This window comes from Chiloscyllium plagiosum, unplaced genomic scaffold (assembly GCF_037043375.1).
Source record: "Chiloscyllium plagiosum isolate Xiang-an unplaced genomic scaffold, Cpla_swu_hap1 HiC_scaffold_25, whole genome shotgun sequence".
In the NCBI taxonomy this organism is placed as follows: Eukaryota; Metazoa; Chordata; class Chondrichthyes; order Orectolobiformes; family Hemiscylliidae; genus Chiloscyllium; species Chiloscyllium plagiosum.
This window is the reverse complement of record NW_028270163.1, coordinates 25,282,791-25,307,081: the sequence shown is the minus strand read 5'-3', so window position 1 is coordinate 25,307,081 and position 24,291 is coordinate 25,282,791. Positions and strand designations below refer to the sequence as shown.

At 41.1% G+C, this 24,291-nt stretch overlaps 1 protein-coding gene across 3 annotated transcripts in view; it reads right to left on the bottom strand.

The window, feature by feature from the left end:
* The window catches only part of acsf2 (acyl-CoA synthetase family member 2), a 196,811-nt gene that overhangs the window by 135,790 nt on the left and 36,730 nt on the right, over positions 1-24,291 (bottom strand). For all 3 annotated transcript variants that reach the window (XM_043714578.2, XM_043714576.2, XM_043714579.2), the window contains exons 3-4: positions 15,855-16,053; positions 1,354-1,482 (exon numbers count right to left, since the gene is read on the bottom strand). In XM_043714578.2, coding sequence (XP_043570513.2) covers positions 1,354-1,482; positions 15,855-16,053 — 328 coding nt within the window. The remainder of the gene's footprint in view (positions 1-1,353; positions 1,483-15,854; positions 16,054-24,291) is intronic.

Below are 24,291 nucleotides of genomic sequence, written 5' to 3'. Positions count from 1 at the left end.
CATTGGTTGGTAGGCGGGTGTGGCATTTCTGGTGGCATGTTGCCAAGGAACTGAATCCTTTTTAGATATGCCTAATGCTGACCTTGCCATGAACTCCTACACATCTCTGAAATGGGGTGATCGCCTGGCCTGATGACAATGGTAGATTGAGGGATATGCCATGCTATTAGGTTAGACTGTGGTTAGATATAATTCTACTACTGCTGATGGTCACAATGCTTTATGGATGGTTAGTTTTAAGCTGCTCATATGAATGCTGAAGCCACCCCATTTCCACAACAATGATGGATATCATCAGTGGGGATGGGATTTTGACTTGGCAAGGACTGAACACTCCTACCGACATGGTCATGGACAGATGCAACTGCAGCAGATAACTTGTTAAAAATAACAGGCAAGTTTTTTTTTCTCTTGTTGGTTCTTTCACCATCTCCTGCTAAGTCAATTTGGCAGAGACATCCTTCAAGACTCAGCCTGCTCTGTCAGTTGTGGTGCTACTTGTGGAGTTGTAGACAGTGCAGAAAGATATTGGAGGTTACAAAGGGACATAGATAAGCTGCAGAGCTGGGCTGAAAGGTGGCAAATGGAGTTTAATGTGGAAAAGTGTGAGGTGATTCACTTTGGAAGGAGTAATTGGAACACAGAGTACTGGCCTAATGGTAAGATTCTTGGTAGTGAGGATGAACAGAGAGATCTTGGTGTCTATGTATATAGATCACTGAAAGTTACCATCCAGGTCAACAGGGTTGTTAAGAAGGTATACGGTGTGTTAGCTTCTACTGGTAGAAGGATTGAGTTTCAAAGCCATGAGGTCATGTTGCAACTATATAAAACTCTGGCGTAGCCGCACTTGGAGCATAGCGTACAGTTCTGGTTGTCACATTATATGAAGGATGTGGAAGAATGGAAAGGATTTAGAGGAGATTTACCAAGATGTTGCTTGGTATGGAGGAAAGGTCTTATGTGGAAAGACTGAGGAATTTGAGGCTCTTTTCATTAGAGAGAAGAAGGTTGAGAGGTGATTTAATAGAGACATACAAGATGATCAGAAGATTAGATAGGAGGTACAGTGAGAGCCTTCTTCCTCAGATTGTGATGGCTCGCAATCATGATGGGACATAGCTTTAAACTGAGGGCTGACAGATATCGGACAGATGTCAGAGGTAGCCAAATAGACAGGCCAAACCACTTTAATTCCTTCTCATTTTGGCCTGACAGCTCTAAGGATGAAGAAATCACTTCAGGAATGGGGGTGCTGCTGGGAAAAGCACTGCTTTCTGAATACATTGAGCAAGTGGCTTTATGAGGGTTACCTGGCCCATGCCAATATTGTTGAACTTTTTCACTACTTACCAAAATGATACCAGCTTGTGCTGTTGCAAACTGCATCAATACCCACTCATACATATTTGGTCCCCACATGCCTAGCCGGTCTCCTTTCTCCAGTCCAATGGCGAGCAGTCCTGCAGCCATTTGGTCAACCTGTGAAAGGACAAATGTTACATAATCAGAATACAGAAGATGCAAATATACTATAACACATCTAAACAAATGCATGATCCAATAAAATCTCTTCAAGCTGGTTGCTTCAAACTGATTGCAGAGGATGTTGTGCATTAAACAAAAAAGCAGAAGGAAGCACCTCCAATAAATGTGCCATCCTCAGTAATGACCTGTGCTGGAATGAGTGTAACAGGCACATCTGATCTTGACTGATACTGTCTTCAAATATGAGTGCATGTGTACTGAGGTCAGTTGTCAAACCACTAATAAAAACAGAAAATGTTGGAAATATTCCACAGCTTTGGCAGCATCTATGGAAAGGTAATTGTTCGCAGAGCTATCAAAGAGAAGTCTCAATTCTGCGTTCAGCAGTATATGCAACCTTTATTCAGAGTTAGAACATAGAACATAGAACAATACAGCACAGAACAGGCCCTTCGGCCCACGATGTTGTGCCGAACTTCTAACCTAGATTAAGTACCCATCCATGTACCTATCCAAATGCCGCTTAAAGGTCGCCAATGATTCCGACTCTACCACACCCACGGGCAGCGCATTCCATGCCCCCACCACTCTCTGGGTAAAGAACCCACCCCTGACATCTCCCCTATACCTTCCACCCTTCACCTTAAATTTATGTCCCCTTGTAACACTCTGTTGTACCCGGGGAAAAAGTTTCTGACTGTCTACTCTATCTATTCCTCTGATCATCTTATAAACCTCTATCAAGTCACCCCTCATCCTTCGCCGTTCCAATGAGAAAAGGCCGAGAACTCTCAACCTATCCTCGTACGACTTCCTCTCCATTCCAGGCAACATCCTGGTAAATCTTCTCTGCACCCTCTCCAAAGCTTCCACATCTTTCCTAAAGTGAGGCGACCAGAACTGCACACAGTACTCCAACTGTGGCCTAACCAAAGTCCTGTACAGCTGCAACATCACTTCACGACTCTTGAATTCAATCCCTCTGCTAATGAACGATAATACTCCATAGGCCTTCTTACAAACTCTATCCACCTGAGTGGCAACCTTCAAAGATCTATGTACATAGACCCCAAGATCCCTCTGTTCCTCCACCTGACTAAGAACCCTACCATTAACCCTGTATTCCGCATTCTTATTTGTTCTTCCAAAATGGACAACCTCACACTTGGCAGGGTTGAACTCCATCTGCCACTCCTCAGCCCAGCTCTGCATCATATCTAAGTCCCTCTGCAGCCGACAACAGCCCTCCTCACTGTCCACAACTCCACCTATCTTCGTATCATCTGCAAATTTACTGACCCACCCTTCGACTCCCTCATCTAAGTCATTAATAAAAATTACAAACAGCAGAGGACCCAGAACTGATCCCTGCGGAACTCCACTTGTAACTGGGCTCCAGGCTGAATATTTACCATCTACCACCACTCTCTGCCTTCGACCGGTTAGCCAGTTTTCTATCCAATTGGCCAAATTTCCCTCTATCCCATGCCTCCTGACTTTCCGCATAAGCCTACCATGGGGAACCTTATCAAATGCCTTACTAAAATCCATGTACACTACATCCACTGCTCTTCCCTCATCCACATGCTTGGTCACCTCCTCGAAGAATTCAATAAGACTTGTAAGGCAAGACCTACCCTTCACAAATCCGTGCTGGCTGTCCCTAATCAAGCAGTGTCTTTCCAGATACTCATAAATCCTATCCCTCAGTACCCTTTCCATTACTTTGCCTACCACAGAAGTAAGACTAACAGGCCTGTAATTCCCGGGGTTATCCCTATTCCCTTTTTTGAACAGGGGCACAACATTCGCTACTCTCCAGTCCCCTGGTACCACCCCCGTTGCCAGTGAAGACGAGAAGATCATTGCCAACGGTACTGCAATTTCCTCTCTTGCTTCCCACATAATCCTAGGATATATCCCGTCAGGCCCGGGGGACTTGTCTATCCTCAAGTTGTTCAAAATGTCCAACACATCTTCCTTCCTAACAGGTATCTCTTCTAGCTTGCCAGTCCATTTCACACTCTCCTCTTCTACAATACGGTCCCTCTCGTTCGTAAATACTGAAGAGAAGTACTTGTTCAAGACCTCTCCTATCTCTTCCGACTCAATACACAGTCTCCCACTACTGTCCTTGATCGGACCTACCCTCGTTCTCGTCATTCTCAGGTTTCTCACATACGCATAAAATGCCTTGGGGTTATCCTTGATCCTATCCGCCAACGATTTTTCATGCCCTCTCTTAGCTCTCCTAATCCCTTTCTTCAGGTCCCTTCTGGCTATCCTGTATCCCTCCACTGCTCTGTCTGAATCCTGTTTCCTCAACCTTATGTAAGCCTCCTTCTTCCTCTTTACCAGACATTCAACCTCTCTCGTCAACCAAGGCTCCCTCACACGACCATTTCTTTCCTGCCTGATAGGTACATACATATCATGGACACGTCGTATCTGCTCTTTGAAAAAGTTCCACATTTCCACCACATCCTTCCCTGACAGCCTAAGCTCCCAACGTATGCTCCTCAAATCCTGCCTTACAGCATTGTAATTTCCCTTCCCCCAATTATAAAATCTACCTTGTTGTGCGCACCTATCTCTCTCCATAACCAAGGTGAAAGTCACAGAATTGTGGTCACCATCACCAAAATGTTCACCCACTAACAAGTCCACCACTTGTCCCGGTTCATTACCGAGTACCAAATCCAATATGGCCTCCCCTCTGGTTGGACAATCTACATACTGCGTTAGAAAAGCTTCCTGGACACACTGCACAAACACCGCCCCATCCAATCTACTTGATCTAAAGAGCTTCCAATCAATATTTGGGAAGTTGAAGTCGCCCATGACTACGACCCTGTGGCTTCTGCACCTTTCCAAAAGTTCTTTCACCATATGAGTGTTCATCACTGATATATTATTTTTACAAGATTAGATGTATAGATTAGGGAGGTGAAACAATGACATCATGATCTCATGATAGTTCCCAGACCTCATTATCATCAGGATCTTACAATATGTCCTATTAATTTACTTTCCAATTTTAACAGTTATACTCTTTCTCAGACATTTGCTAGACTTGCTTATCTCTGAAGACTGTGTTCAAAAATTCTGTCATTCACTGTATTTATTACCATCCTTATCGAATTCTGTTACTCATCTTGTACTTCCTACTATTCCAATCACTATTCTATCCTGTTGACAAGGTGGACTGAATGACAAATGGGAAAGCAGATGACCTCTAAACGGCACTAGCTTGAATTCGAGAAAATAAACAATGGCAGCTTCCCAACCGCAGTAAGTGAACCTAGATAATAATGGAGATAACTCAAATTAATTATTATGTCTAACAATCAAGGCGGGGAGGGTGGAGGGAGGAGGACAGAGATATGTTGGAAAACCTTAGGAATTCACAAGAAGATGCTAATTCCTACTAATTGCTATAAAATTTTAATATCAGTTCTAATATAAGACTAGTTCTATACAAAGTTAAATGGTTATACCTAATGTTAGAATTCTTTAGCCAATGAGTTGTGAGCAGCTTTTGTTCCAGCTGACCTTGAAATGTCAAACAAACACTACCCCCCTATCTAGTAGCAGCATGGTGACTCAGTGGTCAGCATTGCTACCTTACATTGCCAGGGACCTGGGTTCAATTCCCATCTTGGGCAACTTTCTGTGTGGAGTTTGCACATTCTCCCCATGTCTGCATGGGTTTCCTCCTATAATCCAAAGGCATGCAGGTCAGGCGAATTGGCTATGCTAAATTGCCCATAGTGTGAGGTGCATTGGTCAGGGATAAATACAGGGTGGGGGGATGGGTCTGGGTGTGTTATTCTTCGGAGGGTCGTTATGGATTTGTTGTGCCAAAAGGCCTGTTTCCATACTGTACGAAATCTAATCTAATTATAAGTCCTTGTCTGTCTGTAAGTTAATTTGAACAGGAGATTGCTTCTCAGACGAAATTTACTGTTCCTACTCTAAATATTTCTGTATCATTTTGATAATAAGACTGAATTAATAATACTGAAACTCAATCACTTTCCCAGCTCAAGAATCTTGGCTGAATTCCTAAGGTCTTCAAGATATCTCTGTCCTCCTCCCCCTATCCCCCTTGATCGTTGGACATAATAATTCATTTGAGTTATCACCATTATTATTTAGGTTTACTTACTTCAGTTGGGAAGCTGCCATTGTTTATTTTCTCGAATTCAAGGTGCTGTTTAGACGTCATCTGCTTTCCCATTTGTCATTCAGTCCATCTTGTCAACAGGATGCTGGCTCCTCTCCACTATCTATTTATTTTAAAGGAATTCAACCAAATTTCCTAAGAAATGCAATCTACACCTAACATCAATGTTCAATATTCAATTACCTATAGAGTCTCCGTTATTGTGGGATCACACTTTTAATTCTTGCTAATTAGAAAGGCTGTCAGTTCACAAACATCTCTTATCAGACTCTTAAAAATAGCCAGGTCTGTGAATTTGTACAAGACTTCCTGTATTTTAATTTGTAAGATTCTTTGTTTTATCTGTTAATTTTGGGTTTATCTTCCATTCCAAGCTACCATTGTGCTAACTTATGATCTCACTTTAATTATGAACTCAGCAAGCCAATTCTGTTGCTGCAGTTAAAACTCTTTTTCTCCATAATTATGTGAACTAAAAAATGCACAGACAGCCATCTTGTGCCACCTTTGGCCATGGGCTGCCTCAATAGTGATGTTTCAGGTTGATGATCTGCTTTTTGACAACAGGTCACAGATCTGAAATATTTTCATCTCACCATTTTTGTTGGAATTTTAAATTTCTGTGCCTTACCCAGCCGACACATAGTGTGGCTGTTTTGTGGGTCAGGAATGGCTTGGGTCAAAATCTCATGTGCACATCCACATCAGGGTTGCCAAGAAGATCCTCAGTGGAAATTTGTTTTTCCTGTTGCCCCAGTCTTTTTATCAGATCAGGTGGATCTTGGAGGCTTCCAAAAATCTGTTTCAGAGTTCAAAGAATCTAGAGCAGAAGCAGAGGAGCTGATAACATTCTGAAAGGTAAATGTTAAATGTTTTGACAGCTTCAAATGGCATTATTAAATGCTACCTTTTAAGTTAGGCATGTTTTTATTACAGTACAGGATTCAATCATCAAAAGAGAAGTTGACCATGGTAGACTGGTTGATAATGTTAGATCTCATAGAATACAGGAAGAACTAGCCATTTGAATACAGAACTGGCTTGAAGGTAGAAGACAGAGGGTGGTGGTGGAGGGTTGCCATTCAGACTGGAGGCCTACGACCAGTGGAGTGCGACAAGGATCGGTGCTGGGTCCACTGCTTTTTGTCATTTATATAAGTGATTTGGATGTGGACACTGGAGATATAGTTAGTAAGTTTACAGATGACACCAAAATTGGAGATGTAGTGGACAGCGAAGAACGTTACCTCAGAGTACAATGGGCTCTTGATCAAGTGGGCCAATAGGCTGAGGAGTGGCATTTGGAGTTTAATTTACATAAATGTGAGGTGCTGCATTTTGGAAAGGCAAATCAGAGCAGGACTTATACACTTAATGTTAAAACCTGCTGTTTTGCTGAACAAAGAGACCTTGGAGTGCAGGTTCATAGTTCCTTGAAAGGGGAGTCGCAGGTAGATAGGATAGTGAAGAAGGCGTTTGGTATGCTTTCTTTTATTGGTTAGAGCATTGAGTATAGGAGTTTGGAGGTCACATTGTGGCTGTACAGGAGATTGGTTAGGTCACTTTTGGGATATTGTATGCCATTCTCTTCTCCCTCCTGTAGGAAGGATGTTGTGAAACTTGAAATGGTTCAGAAAAGATTTAAAAGGATGTTGCCAGAGTTGCAGGATTTGAGCTAAGGAAGAGGCTGAATAGGCTGGGGCTATTTTCCCTTGAGCATCGGAGACGGAGGGGTGACCTTACAGAGGTTTATAAAATCATGAGGGGCATGGATAGGGTAAATAGCCAAGATCATTTCTTTGGGGTGCGGGAGTCCAGAACTAGAGGGCATAGGTTTAGGGTGAGAGGGGAAAGATATAAAAGAGACCTAAGGGGCAACTTTTTCAAGCAAAGGGTTATGGAATGAGCTGCCACAGGATATGGTGGAGGCTGGTATAATCACAACATTTAAAAGGCATTTAGATAGCTATATGAATAGGAAAGGTTTTGAGGCATATGGGCCAAGTGCTGGCAAATGAGACTAGATTAGGTTGGGATATCTGGTTGGCATGGGCAAGTTGGACTGAGGGTCTGTTTCCGTGCTGTACGTCTTTATAATTGTATAACACTACAGATTAAAACCCTAATCTCCTTATAAACATCCCTTTATGCATGCACAGACAGATAGCCACAGACAGACAAACTACATATGGACAGAGATAAAACTGGAAATTCAGTAGATATTGCTCTCAAGATCTGTGAGCTGTTTTTTGTTGACCAGAAAGCTTCTTCTCAGCATTCCTTTTCTGAATGTTTCCGTTAGTTTGTAGGAGACACAGAGTGGTTAATTCACTTATAAAGGTTTGTGGACTTATCAATTAAAAATCACGGCTTGCTGCTGAAGGTAAGGAAAACACTTCTTCAAGTTTTTTTTACTGCTAAAAATACATTGGTGAAGATCTGATCCTTTTTTCCCAGTACCTTGTCCCTAGTCCCAAGCTGTTCAGTTATCTAAAAGCCAATCACAAGGTTGTTGATAATTCAAAAGGCCTTTGTCATTGACATTATAACTATAGACCAATCAACTTCTTGTCAACCGAAGACCCATGTGAATATAGAACCTCACAGCTCCAGAAACTTTGAAGCTGCACTCATTCAGGAGTGGAGAAAATTCCATTTCACACCTGACTAATGCTTTGTAGATGATGGACACGTCTTGGGAGACAGGAAGTGGCATTCTCGCAGTATGATTCCCAGCCTCTGGCCTGCTTTTTTAGCCACAGTATTTATATGGTTAGTCCAGTTCAGTTTCTGGTCAATGGTAACCCCCAGATTGTTAATAGTGAGGTGTTCAGCAATGATAGTGATATAGAATATCAAGGAACATGGTTGTAATTTGTTTTGTCAGAAATGGTCATTCCTTGGCATTTCTGTGACACAAATAATACTTGCAATTTTTCAGCACAAATTTGAGTGTTGTCCAAGTCTTGTTGCATTGGACATGGACTGCTTCAGCATCTGAGGAGTTGAGAATAGTGCTGAATTTCTTGCACTCATCAGTAAACATTCCTGCTTCTGACCATATTATACAGGGAGAGTCATTTATGAAGAAGCTGAAGATGGTTGGGGCAAGAACATTACCCAGTGGAACTCATGCGGTATTCTGGGCTAAAAGGGAAGTGAATCATTAGGAAAGCTGCAGAGTATTGATTCACTTCTGCAAAAGACTTGTATAAATGCTGCAAATTATTACTGAAAATATTTTCAAAGATTGCTCCTTGCACTGGAAGATTTGTCATCAGGACTGCGTTTATAGTTGCTACTAACTATTCTGGATGAAAAGACCAGATGAGAAGGATTTCATCATTGAATATTGTTGTTTCTGACAGTTTGCATAAAATGCTAGATGAACTTAAAAAAATCTTCTAGGCGCTCATGCAGAAGGAGAACATTATTTTAATGTCCTAGTTTTTTCTGAATGACTTTCCAAAGTTTGTTCTCTGTGATCCTTTCCATACTTCTCAGTTTTAATCGGTTTGTTCAGATTGAAACCAGTTGAAAGATCATTGTGACCACCTTGTACAGATGACAGTATTGGTACATGATTGGACATGTAGCATATCTTCATTAACATTTATTATCGCCTAAACTAATCTCATCATAGGAAGAGGTGGCGAATCCTGCTGACCCTGGTCATGAAGAATATCAGAGAGATATACTGCTGTGCTGCACTAATGACTGGAGAGTCAGAAACTGCAGGATTTTCTTCCTGAATTGCCAAAACTGGGCATGAGTGGCATATTCTCTGGTTCACCTCAAGGTGCATTTCCTGTGAAGGAACTTCTAAAGAAAATTTCAAACATGACTGCAAGTATTCATCTTGAAGCTGATCAAACTCTTAAAAGAGTCAAGATGCATCTTGGCAAAAGATTAATCAATCTTTTGGTAAGATGTTTCAGTTATTTGAAAAAAATGAGCAAAAAACTTCATAAAATATTGTCCAATTTTTATGGGTGAAAAGTCATGTTTCTGGAGAGACTGAGGTAATTCCTCATAACATGGAATATCGTCATCATTTTAGCATGGAGTGTATTTTACTATTTGGAGAAAACATAGTGAAGGTTCTGATTCAGCTCTAATTCTGTAAGATGTAAGTATCAGGTAGCACAGTAACTGTTGTTCTTGAATTAAGAAAAAAAGCATCAAAACTCTTGACTTTTAAGATGACTGACAATGAGCAATCATCAATTTCTGCTGTAGGGTCAATGATTTCCACTTGACCAAGATTGTGTGCAATTTCCATGTTTTCTTTTCATTCTTGTTCAATCTGCTAGATTCTAAATCATTCAGGGGTTGATCTGATGAGGATTACTGAAGAAAAAGCGTCAAATGGGGAAGAAGTAATAAAACGCTTGATGTCTACTTCAATCTGTGAAAAATACTATTGGCAAGCCAATTAAATAGAAGAAGCATGCACAAAGACAATTCAAATGAGCAGCCAAACTGAGGTTCAGGTCGCAAAATCTTTTGAGGATTCTGGGTTATAGGAAGAACAACATCCAAAAACTTACTTCAGTGAAGTATGATAAGTTTAGGAGAAGGGAGATGGCTGTACAAAAACAGGAGAAGCAGGAAGAGTGTGTATCAACAACCCAAGTTAGCTGTTGTTGATGCAGTGAGGCTAAAAACACATGCATAAATATTTCTTTCACTAAACAGACCAAGTGCCAGTTTTGCAAGAAGGGTCAGTTCCAAGCTATTTTGGAGCAAGAAAATTTACAGAATAAGCCAAAAACAAAACCCTCAAAAGGTGCAAGATTCATGCCATACAAAATAAGAATGATCTGGAGAAGCCTTTCCTTAATAAGGTAAGGGAAGGGTAAAGTCACCATGAAGTCTTTTTATTTTATTGACTCATCTATTTTACATTATGTTTACCTTATCTTACTAAGGAAAGGCATTTCCATAGGGCAACTCCATTATTACAAAGGGAAAACTGACGGTGGTTTAATCTGAGGATCATCATGCCTCAGCTGAGGAGAGAGATTACTAACAAGACTCCTTCATGGCAACACTTCAGCCAGTGTGGGAATTTAACCCATGCTGTTGTTTTCAATTAAGGAACTAAGTAGAAGTTACTGGAGTGCTGATACCCTAGTAAAGGGAAAAGTGGCATGTTTTAGATATAGGATTTAGCTTTATAATTTTTGATACAAAACAATGGCAAGAGGTTCTCTTCAGCCACCATGTATAAAACCATACAGGCCAGGAGGTGTAGAACGCAAGGTAAGAGGACAACATGAACCAAAGTCGTTTGACATTAACCAGGAAAGCCTGTAGTGAATTTCACCAGATTTGCAAACTGGAGGAACTTGAAAGCTGAGAAGACCAACCTAATAGCATCAGAGTTAAATTTCCATTGCTGTTCAGAGGAGTAGGAAAGTAGAAGACACCATAATGCATCACTCTATACCCTGAAACAATATCAGTGTGTCTGTCTACATTCAGAAAATGGTCTTCATCTACTACAGATAAAGATGATAAAAAGAGAAAATTGACTACGTTGAAGCAAGGAACTATTTCACCGATGATAAAACTGCAGGCTGAAGCTGGAGAATGGTTCCAGTACACAAAACCAAAAGAATCTTTCAGGATCTGTAGAGATGAATTTCAGTTAGGTATTAGACAAGGTTCCCCACAGGAGACTGGATAGTAAGGTTAGACCTCATGGAATACATGGAGAACTAGCCATTTGGATACAGAACTGGCTCGATGGTAGAAGACGGTGGTGATGGAGGGTTGTTTCTCAGACTGGAGGCCTGTGACCAGTGGAGTACCACAAGGATCGGTGCTGGATCCACTACTTTTCGTCATTTATATAAATGATTTGGATGTGAGCATAAGAGATATAGTTAGTATGTTTGCAGAATACACCAAAATTGGGGGTGTAGTGGACAGTGAAGAAATTACCTCAGATTACAATGGGATCTTGATCAGATGGGCCAATGGACTGAGGAGTTACAGATGGAGTTTAATTTAGATTATTGTGAGGTGCTGCATTTTAGGAAAGCAAATCTTAGCAGGACTTATACACTTCATGGTAAGGTCCTAAGGAGTGGGGCTGTTTTCCCTGGAACGTCGGAGGCTGAGGGGTGACCTCATAGAGGTTTATAAAATTATGAGGAGCATGGATAGGGTAAATAGACAAACTCTTTTCCCCGGGGAGGGGAGGGTCAGAGTCCAGAACTAGAGGGCATAGGTTTAGGGTGAGAGGGCAAAGATATAAAAGAGACCTAAGGGCAATTTTTTCATGCAGAAAGGGGGGCTGTTTATGGAATGAGCTGCCAGAGGAAGTGGCGGAGGTTAGTACAATTGCAACATTTAAAAGGCACCTAGATTGGTATATGAATAGGAAGGGTTTGGAGGTATATGGGCCGGGTTCTGGCAGGTGGGACTAGATTGGGTTGGGATATCTGGTTGGCATGGACAAGTTGAACCGAAGAATCTGTTTCCTTGCTGTACGTCTCTAACATTCTACCTCACACAAATGAACAACACAGCGTGAATGCAAATTTCACCCCATGTTGTTTGTGAGTTAAATCTTTGCAACATTGGGTAAAAAAAAGAGTTTAATCTTCATAAAGCTAGATGCTAATAGTGTTTTTTTGTAACTAACCCGCATACGAAGAACCCTAGTTGTTCCCAACTTTCATTCCACCTGTTGGTACAGTTTTGTTTCAATTGTTTACCTTTCAGTGTCATATCAAGAGCAGAAATTCTGCAGAAGACATTGCCAAACATTCCAGTAGAAGTGGATGGAGCTATATTGTTATAATGATCCATCCATTGATCCACTCAGACAGAGCATGACAAGAGCACACGCACTTTGCTGCAATGTGTACAGGAAGCTTGCTCTCATCAAGAAACACAAATCCACACAGTCCATTGTCATGTTCTTTGAGCATATTGTGGATGCATTCAGTATCAGAGTTGACCAAAAAACATTAGCAATTAAGGAAATTCCAACCCTTTGGAACATAGCTGAGCTTCAGAGATTCATAGATCTGGTAAATCAAGTTGCAAAGTTTCGAACCATAATAGTTGTTGTCAATGAGCCACTACATCAGCTGACAGAACAAGCCAACATATGACATAGGAGGAAGCACAGCAGAGGTCTTTTGAGAAAATCAAACCTGTTGATATCAGCTGATATTTTAGCTCCCTGTGACCCATAGCTTCCTACAGCCATTACTGCAGATGCATTTTCTGCAGGACAAAGATCCGTACTTTTTCCGAGTTTACGTGGATAGAAAATGTCACCAGTTTACTACACAACCAATTCTCTGACAGACGGCTGAACAGAGATAGACAGTGATAGAGTTAGAAGTATTAATTGCTATGCGGGCTTGAGAGAATTTTACAGATTATGTCCTACGTCGTCATTTCAAGATAAAGGCAGCCTTTATTATCTTCATAAATTCATGTAAGTTGCCAAAAATGACTCCAGCAGTACAACAATTTACATGGAGGATGATGAGATTTGATGCAGATGCCTTGTCTCCTGTATCCCCACGGTAAGATGTGAATAAGGATACAGAGTTCTCATTGAAGAGGTGGAAATCTATCTTTACATTGTTAACAACTAGAACTTCAAGATGCACAGACATCCGAAATGAACCTATTCATGTCAGAGGCCAATGCATCCAAAGATGGCCAGCTGACATGTTACACAATCCCCTTCTTGGGCAATAAAATAAACAGATCAGACACTTTTTTTATTTGGTTTGATTTATTGTAGTCACATGTAACTAAGTACAGTGAAACGTTTTATTTTGTGAGCAGTATAGGCAGATCATAGGAAACCATAGCAAACAAGGACTTACAGATCATAGGGTGCTTAGACAGAATGGGGAATACAAGGTTACAGCTGCATAGGAGGTGCACAAAGCAACATCAACATTAGCAAGGTCCCATTATTTGAATTTAGAGAGTCGATTCATCAGTCTATTAACAGCAGGGAAGAAGCTGTTCTTGAAACATTTGGTGCATGTGTTCAAACTTCTGTATCTTTTGCCTGATGGAGTGGATTGGAATAGAGCATTACAAGGTTGGGAGGAGTCTTTAGCGATGTTGGCAGCCTTTTGGTGGCAACAAGAAGTGTAAGTGGATGGGAGGTTGGCATCCATGGTGGTCTGGGCTGTGCACACCATCTTGGTATGGTCTTGGGCAGAGCAGTTGTCATACCAGGATGTTATGCACTGGATAGAATGCTTTCAATGGTGCATCTGTAAACATTTGAGAGTGTCCTTTATGGACATGCTGAATTTTTAAGCCGCCTGAGGAAGAAGAGGCATTGTTGAGCCTTTTTGACCAAAGCATCCAGGACAGGTTGTCGATTATCATCACTCTCGAAACTTGATGCTCTTAGACCATAAGACCATAAGACATAGGAGTGGAAGTAAGGCCATTTGGCCCATCGAGTCCACTCCGCCATTCAATCATGGCTGATGCGCATTTCAGCTCCACTTACCAGCGTTCTCCCCGTAGCCCTTAATTCCTCTAGACAACAAGAATCTATCAATCTCGGCCTTGAAGACATTTAGCGTCCCGGCTTCCACTGCACTCCGTGGCAATGAATTCCACAGGCCCACCACTCTCTGGCTGAAGAAATGTCTCCGCATTTCTGTTCTGAAATGACTCTTGACCCTCTCCACCTCAGCTCCGCTGATGTAGATGGGGCATGTCCTCCTCCTTTCTTCCCAAAGTCAATGATCAGTTCTTTTGTTTTGTCAGTATGGAGAGAGATTGTTATCACTGCACTATAACACCAAGCACTCTATTTCTTTTTGTATTCTGACTCATCACTGTTTGATCCAGCCTACCATAGTGGTGTCATCAGTAAACCTGTGGATAGAACAGAATATCCTTTGCTTTTTTGAGTAGAATATCCTTTACTGTCACATGCACTCCAGTACGGAAGTACAGGAGTACAGTGAAACATTTTTACAATGGCTACCTTTAATGGTGACACCTTAGGTACAAGTACCTAGGTACAAATATTACAGTTTAAAAAAAAGCATTGTCACAGAGTAAAAAAAAATATAGATTAACATGAATCTGTGAAAAAAAGTTCAGAACGATAATAAGTAACCTTAAGTACTTAGGTTCCAATCCATGGCTGCAGACCCCAGAGCATCAGGCAACATTGTCTCCATGTGCCAGCCTCGCTGCTGCCACTCCAGGAATCACCTATTCACTCCGCTGCTGCCTCAGGACTCAGCTCGTTCTGCCACGAGACTCAGCCCATGCTTGCTCTGCTGCTGGACTCGGCCCGTGGTCACTCTGTTCTGCCGCTGGACACAGCCCACTTTGCTGCGGCACTTGGCCCACTCACTCCACTCCTTGATTCCATTCTCCGGTGGGGGTGGGGGGGGGTACAAAGTGGAGAAAAAAAACTGAAGGAAAAGGGAAAGGGAGTGGTGAGCAAAGGAGCTCCAACTGGGGCTTCCAACTCTGCCGCCATCTCACAGAGAAGGTGTTACAGCTACAGAGAAGGTACAGAGAAAGATCAACTCTAGTATATGAGGGGCCTGTTCATAAGTCTGATAACAGCGGGGAAGAAACTGTTCTTCTGCCAAACAGACCTGAGATGCTGCTTTCATTGAAAAGTCCAGATGATGGCCTATTCACTGAACTGGAGTTCTCTGTCAATTCTCCGGCCCAGCAGATCCAAGAGATCACACAGAGTTCCCACTCTCCTCCAAAGGAGCTGAGATAATGTGCAGGTAGACTTGTAATAGCACCACAGCAGTTATTCCTTCATGAAAGAAACAGAAGTCATAGACCTGCAAGAAACTGTAATATCATGGGTAGAATCAGAGACTTGGGTTGAGGTGTTGTATAAGGGGTTAAGTCCGAATGTGTTACCTTAATGAGAGACACTATACATCCCCATTGCATGTTTGTGCAATGTCACATGATCTTGGTCTCTCCTGCAGCTTCGTAACAAGATAAACATACAGTTAGATGGTTCTTAAATAAAGTTAATGTTTTCAATATCTCAGCAGACTAACCCAATATTTTTTGGAGCACAATGAGTTAAAGAATATTTTAGTTCAAACATTATTAATGACACAAAATATTTGAAACACAAGAAGGGAATAAAATATGAAGAATCTTTAAGTCGAAGCAGTGTTCTGACCTCCTGTTTGAATTGTCCAAATGTTTTCCTGATTCCATCCTGCAGAAACACCATAGCCTCTTTATCAGGGCTCTTATTGGCTATTTCTTCAAGGCACTGACCAATGCTTTTGGAAATGAGTGGGATATCCACAGCACCATGAACATAACTGGTAGTGAGGGTTGGCTTCGTTGGGATAATTACTGGATAATGAAGTTTTCTAAAAAAAAAGTGACATTTTAGTCATGTTATAATACATGGAGATGAAACATTAAACAGACTCCACCTATTTCACAGGAGGGTTTAAAAGATCCAGCAGTAGAAGTCAAAGAGGAACTAGGTTATCCTGACCATTATTTGTTCTACATCAACCAACATCATGACCTGATTACCTTATCGTTGTTTACAGGACATTAGCATGGAATCTACATTTCTACTTACATATAAGATACAAGACTCTATCCGCTAGTCTAAATTTTACAGCTGCTACTAAGTCCTACTTTCCTCCATTACTACTTATTTATCCTCACTTCAGCACCGAGGTTCCCTTAATTACTCTTCCCAATTGTCATTATTCCTATTTTCCTCTTGTTGTGTCATCATCCTTCCCTTGATAATCCATTAGTCTTCTTTTGTTTTCCCCTCATTGTCCTCCATCATGTTCAGCAACAGCAGTCACTATTTTTCCCAGAACAGTGGCCCCAATTCACATTAACCACCAACTGTCTGATTGTTTGAAGAGGGAGAAACTATCATGCTGTCCCAATTCTCTCATTCGACTCAAAATTCCCATCTTGTGCTACCCTTGGTAGCTATGCAAACTTCCTCAGTGAAAGATATGTAGTCCTCCTTTGAATCCTAAGCTTTTCCACAGTTTCACTGTACTTGGCCTGCTTTCTGCAGCTTTACAATTACTGCTTTTTAACAAGTCCTGCTCCTCATGATTTAATAAATGATTCCTGTCTATTTTGCAACCTGAATAATGTCTCCCAAACTATCCTTTCTCATTGGACCAGGTCTTCTCAAGCTTTTAATCTTGCTGGCTTTATCAAGTTAATGTTGGTTTGTTCGCTGAGTTGGGGGGTTGCCATACAAACGTTTCGTCACTGTGCTAGGTAACACCATCGGTGCAACTTCACAAAGCTGTAGTTCTACTCTGCTTCGTAATATATGATCTGGTCTGTAAAGGAGGATGTTATCATTTCTAGTTTTTCTCTGCAGTGGTTTGTATATGGGGTCTATTTCTACATGCCTTGATGGCATTCCAGGATGAAAACCAGGCCTCTAGGAATTCCAATGGATGTCTCTGGTCAACTTGTCCTAGGATGGTTATGTTATCGCAGTCCAATTGATGGCCCTCCTTGTCTGCATATATTGAGATGAGGGAGATTTGGGTGGTTCGTTGCTAGTTGGTGCTTGTGTATCCGGGTTGCCAGTTTTCTGCTGATCTATTCGATGTAGTGTGTATGGCAGTTGTTATGTGGGATTTGTTATGAAGGTGTAGAAGTACTTTTAAGAAAGTTAATCACCAAAAGAATTATTTGACAGCACCAAGTGTTCTGAACAAGATACAATGGCACCAGGGAAACAACACACCATTCTGCTGTTTCTCTGCTGGCCACAGAAACATCTGTCTTACCTCGGACTACAGAATCCCCTAACACAATTGATCTCTTGGAAGCCGACGTACCCCTTGTTGCATTAGAGCCAGTCTCAATACCAGAAACTTGGCTGTTCATGGTACATTCCCCTGAGAATCCATCACCCTCTACATTTTCCAAAACAGTATAGCTGTTTGAAATGGATATATCCACAAAAGACTCCTGCACTAGCTGCCTACCTCTCTTATCCTTCCTGGAGTTAACCCATCTATGTGACTGTATCTAAGACATTCCCCCCTTCCTATAACTGCCATCCATCACATACTGTTGCTGTTGCAAATTCCTCATCGCTTCTATCTGTCTCTCCAAACGATCCACTCGATCTGATAAGATTCGCATCCATAGGCATTTATGGCAGATATAATCCGCAGTAACCCTTAAACTCTCTTTAAACTCCCACATCTGACAAGAAGTACATATCACTGCAAAGGCCATTTTTGCTCCTTCACAATCTACAGACCCAGAAAATAACACCGTCTTATTCCACTACAAACACTGCCCCAGGTTAAATTAATAGCTATGGCTTATATTTTAAGTTTAATCAAGAGACTTATCTCCAAAAACATATAATCAAGAAAGAACCCACTGTACTCACTAATACAGCCTTTCTCTTAGACAGACTTAAAACAACAATTAACTTATCTGATTCTGTGTTGTGAACTTCACCCAACAGATCCTCCAAGATTAGATGTGAATTTCACTGTTTGTTAATTTTCCCAGATGCACTCCGATGTCCAGCGATACACGAATTCAAACAGCAAAGGCGGTAACTGTGCAGGTTCTCTCTCTCTCTCCTGCACTGTCCTCACCATGTGCTTTCTTTGTCTGCTCTTCTCCCTTTTAAAACTGCTGTTGGTTTGACTTTTTTTTTCCAAAGTTCCAAAACAATGCAACAGCATATTAGATTAGATTAGATTAGATTACTTACAGTGTGGAAACAGGCCCTTCAGCCCAATAAGTCCACACTGCGCCGCCAAAGCGCAACCCACCCATAACCCTACATTTACCCCTTCCCTAACACTACGGGCAATTTAGCATGGCCAATTCACCTGACCTGCACATCTTTGGACTGTGGGAGGAAACCGGAGCACCCGGATGAAACCCACACAGACACGGGGAGAACGTGCAAACTCCACACAGTCAGTCGCCTGAGGTGGGAATTGAACCCGGGTCTCTGGCGCTGTGAGGCAGCAGTGCTAACCACTGTGCCACCGTGTCGCCCAAATTGCTGCTCCTGGAATTCGAGGAAATCACCTCCAATACCTAAAATACCTCAAAAAAAGGAGCAGCTCTTACAGCCAGAAATTTTTCCAGTCCTCCACCTTGGATTACCCAGAATCCCAAGTTGGGCTTCTTGCATGGTTTACTGGCAGGTACCTTTATCAGAGAGGGCAAAGAAATTTCTACATTTGTGACCCCTTCGGAATGAAGTACGCATCCGCCACATTCCAAAGACTCATGAACAGAGTTGTGGCTGGCTTAACAAACTGTGCAGTCTATTTGGACGATGTAGTGATCTTTCAGTCCTGGAAAGATCACATAGTACAGTTGGCAGACCTCTTTGAATGACTACAAGAAGCAAAACTCATGATAAACTTAACAAAACTAAATTTGTGAAAGCAGAGGTGATATTCTTAGGACGTAACATCAGTCATGGAAGGTTGAACTCATGGAACACAAAGACGAAGGCTATTGAGGAATTTCCATGTCAACCTCGAAGAAAGAAGTGCTTTGATTCTTCGGACTCAGTGGATTCTATTGGAAGTTTGTTCCAAACTTCAGCAGTGTAGTGGCACCGTTAATCGATTTGCTGAAGAACAACACAAAGTTCCAGTGGACAGACAATGCCAACAGGCATTTGACCATTTGAAATCAATATTAACCACCATACCAGTTTTAGCTACACCAAACCTTTCGAAACCTTTTAAAGTCTCCATCGATGCTAGTGACATAGGAGTTGGAGCTGTACTCCTACAGGAAGATAAGGATGGGATTGAACTGCCAGTTGGTAACTTTTCAAAGAAGATCAACATCCACCAGAGGAAATACTCCACGATCAAAAACGAACTATTGAGTTTGGTACTGGCCTTACAACATTTTAATGTGTATGTCACAAGCAATGCGTTGGAGACAATTGGGTACATGGATCGCAATTCACTTACATTCTTAGAATGCTTTAAAGACAAGAATATGAGACTATTTCACTGGAGTCTTATGTTACAGACTTTTAATTTAAAAATCATACATGTTGCCGGTCATAAGAATGTAATCACAGATGCATTATTGTGGATTTAACTGATAAAGTTTAGATGAGATTTGTATTATATAACACCCACACACATATGGGAAGAAGTTAAGTTGAATTTATATTAAAGATATCTGCATGTTAGAGTAATGTGTTTAATAAAAAAGCCATCTTTTCATTACGATGGTTCATTTTTGTCTGGGGTGGGGGGGGAGGTATTATGAAGATATAGAAATGTACTGTACCTTTAGGAAAGTTAAACGCTAGCAGATTATTATCAAATGCTCTGAACAAGATACAATGTAACCTTTCGGTCCAGCAGCTAGTGTAGCTGGTTGCCAGAAGACAAAAAACAAATTCAAAACTTAGGCCAATCAGTTTAAATCATACCCCAAAAAATACCAGACTCCAATCAATTTTGAATTGAGGATATTGACAATATTAAAAGCCAATGACACAATCCAATGCTTTGGGGGTATAAGACCGGGAAAACCTGAACAGTTGAGAGAGAAATGCCAAGTCACCAACACATGCAGACTGCCCGCAGAATAGCTCTCTTAAAAAGGTACTTTTAATCGATCAGTGACCTGTGAAGCATAATCCATAAGAAGAAGAAAAGGCGACAGAGGAAGATACAAACAGAAGGTTCGACAGCTGGATGGTTTTGAAATGTGAATTTTTGGGAAAATCTTAAATCGGGGGTTTTATCGGACTCGTATTGTAGAAGGGGAAGTAAAAGATAGGTTGTGAGTGTTTCTTTCATTAATGGTATGTCAATGGAAGTAAACAATGCTGTAACGTCAAAGGATACCATGATTTCATCATCATCGAGTTTTATGTTTTTGAGGTTGTTAATTAGTTTCTGTGCTGAGTGGATGGCGTGGGTTAATCCATTGAAGAGGTGTTTCAATCTCTGCTGTAGTTCCTTGGCCAGCTTCTGTGTTGATGTGCCCGGTAGACAACCTATGGGTCTAAGGGGGGTGTATGGTTTATAGGAGTCTGTAAAAGCGGGAGGTGTTTGAGCCTTCTGGTTTCATTCTGAGGTAATCTGTCTTGTTATCTGTCCAGTTTGAGTTTTTTTCAGTGTATAAATGATCTGTTTTCTAACTGTGGCATGGGGTCTGTCTCCACCTGTTGTTATGTGTCAGTATCTGCAAGTCGTGCCTGTGCTTTTATAAGTTAATTTCTGGTTTTGTGATGTCCCTGGATTAATATTTATTTTGTGGCCCTTTAGTTCAATCTCTCTAGCTGTGCCTCAACATACCCTGTCACTATGGCAGTACTATCAACTTAAGTAATGGTTTATCTTCTCTCTTTTCCAGCCTGGATGACTGCATCATTTTAAAGACATCCCAGTCTATCAGGATTTGAAATTTTACACAGTGCCTCCGATATCTGTTCGCTTACCAGGGAACTCAGCGCCACTTCCTTAGACCACTGTCTCATGCTGCAGCCTCTGTTGATAATTCGCCTACTTTAGAGAGTTATTAACTCTCCTGTTATAACAAATTTCTTAGCAGGTCTGAAGTTATTTTAATCATTCAATTAAATATTCTTTCATGGTGAGGATTACCATGATAGTTTCTCCAGCTGTGTTCTTAAATCTGCAGCACTTCTCCTTGTTTGTGTAAATTACCACAAGTTACTTTAATTCAGTTACTTATTAAGAAACTTCACAGTATATCAAATACAAAAACAATTAGTTCAGCTTTAGTGCATGCAGCAATTAAAATAAGACCCCTTTGTAGTGATTGTAATGAGGTCAGCCAGAATATGAGTTTCCTGATGGGAGTTGTTAATCTGGTCCAATCAGGGAGCACTTGCTGACATAAAAACGTTGAGTGTTGACACCTTGCCTGACTCTTTATGAGGCAGTACTCTCATCAAGGACTGTTCATGTGTAAATAAAGGGTGATTTGGTGACAGAATACCAACCTCTATAGAGTTATTGCACTCAAGTAAACAAGTTAAGCCTTACAACCCAACTTAACTATTACCCCAATAAATGGTGGGTTTTAGCGACAATTTCAGCCAACAGTGTCTGTCTCTGGATATGTCCAGCAATTGCAGAGTAGTTCTACGGAGTTCTGTTGCCAAAGAATCCTGAAGGTGAATTCTTAGAGGATTTGTCATCTCGTTAAGCTCATGGTGTGACATTATTTAGGAACTTCTGACGTCACCAGGTTTGTTGCTTGCTTTTTTTTAAATAAGGAATAACTTCTCTGTTCCTTGTTACATTCAGTGTTACCTATCTGTTTGAAACACAGCTTGTCCTGTCATTGTCTCCTTAAATTCTTCTGTAGGCAATCTTAATGGCCCGTTTGTCACAAATCAGCTAGTTATCAAGCAGATGTTAAAACAGTTTGGCTATGTGGTGTCAATGCCTTCGTTTCCCAGGGATGGCTTATTGGCATGTTGCTTTTAATTCCTTTATAACAGTTTGTCCCTGTTATTTTATCTCAGGAAACAGTTTATTCTACTAAGAGTTACAGCTAATTCTTTCAATCCATGCAGTTATTGAAGTTCTGAAATTTACAGCCATGCTGTTCACTGAGTTACATGAGCAGATGACTTAGGTTTAAGCATAAATCTGAAGATCTCACACTACTTACCATGTAGTGTATGATCTGGACTGGGATGGACAAAGTCAGAAGCCACACGACATCAGATTAAAGTCCAATAGGCTTATGTGAAAACACAAGCTTTCAGAGAGCTGCTCGTTCGTTAAGTGATGACTTCACCTGAGAAGGAGCAGTGCTCCGAAAGCTTGTGATTTCAAATAAACCTGTTGGACTACAACCTGGTGTCATGTGATGTCTGATTATCTGGTGTATGAGCAATCAAATCAAAACCATGCTATTGCCTACTTGTTTAATGGGCATGCCATTACCCAGTATGAGCTTCTGATCATGATGAAAACTGCTGCCAATATCATCCTCAAGTCTCAAAAACTACAGGAAATGTTTGTTCTAGTGTGGTAAAGGAAGACTATTTCCTGGTGTAACTGGATGAATATCTTGTACTTAACAAGAATTAGTTAATTGCATGTTAGCAACTAATAATATATTACATTGATGCAATGGATGTTGTTATAGAAATTTTAAGGAGAGTCAGATGTTAGGTCTCACCCTTCGAAACTTCAGTCCATACAATATTATCATAGGAAAGGGTGCATTTGTACTCCTCCATATTAACTCTTTCAGGCCCATATACAATCTAATTCTGTAACAAGGTTTAAAAAAGAGGTTACATAAACAGAAAATGATAGAAAAACATAAATTTCATCTATGCAGTTACTGAGACTCCCAACCAACAGAAACACAGATATTCAATTAGCAAACTCAGTGAAAATCTTTATTGAACCCAGTCAAGCCCTGATCTTTGAAGTTTAAGCAATTTTCGACATCATCTCCTTATTCCTTTAATATTTAAGATTCACCTTTTTCTCAACCTTTCCACTGAACTTGTCTTCTTGGATTCTCTTATAAAGTGTCCTTTCCTAAGTACTTTCCTTATTTAGTTTCATATTGTGGCCATTATTCCTTTCCTTTGAAAAGTCATACTTGATCCATTGCTTATCTCCAAATACTGTTCATTTCTGTTTTGCCTCTCTTCTGCTCGCTCCTCTTATATGGACTTCCAGATGGCTTTCGATAAAGTCCCACACAAGAAATTGTTAGCAAAGATGGAAGCTCACTAAATTGAGGGCAAATTACTGACATTGATAGGAAATTGGTGAGTACCTGGAAACAGAGATTTGGAATATTTGGGACGTTGACCTCAAATTAACAGGACGTGACTAGTAGTGTCCCACAGGAATGTGTTGAGGATTTCAATTATTTACAAAATTCATTAACCATAGAGTCACGGAGTTGTACAGCATGGAAACAGACCCTTCAGTCGAACTTGTCCATGCCGACCAGATACCCTAATTTAATCTCGTCCGATTTGCCAGCATTTGCCTCATATCCCTCTAAACCTTTCCTGTTCATATACCCATCCAATGCCTTTTAAATGTTAGAATTGTACCAACATCCACTACTTCCTCTGGCTACTCATTCCATACATGCAACACATTTGCATGTAAAAGTTGCCCCTTAGGTCCCTTTTAATTTTTTCTCCTCTCACCCTAAACCTATGTTGTCTAGTTCTGGACTCTCCCACCCCAGAGAAAAGACCTGGTATATTTATCCAATCCATGCCCCTCATGATTTTATAAATCTCTATAAGGTCACCTCTCAGCCTCCAATGCTCCAGGAAAAACAGACCAAGCCTACACAGCCCCTCTCTATTGACCACTTGGATAATAGCATAAAAATTCAAATAGGAGAAAGTGCAGACTGCAGATGCTGGAGATCAGAGCTGAAAAATGTGTTGCTGGAAAGGCGCAGCAGGTCAGGCAGCATCCAAGGAGCAGGAGAATTGACGTTTCAGGCATAAGCCCTTCTTCTAAGCCTGCTTGGCACACCCTTCTCATTCCTGAAGAAGGGCTTATGCCCGAAACGTCAATTCTCCTGCTCCTTGGATGCTGCCTGACCTGCTGTGCTTTTCC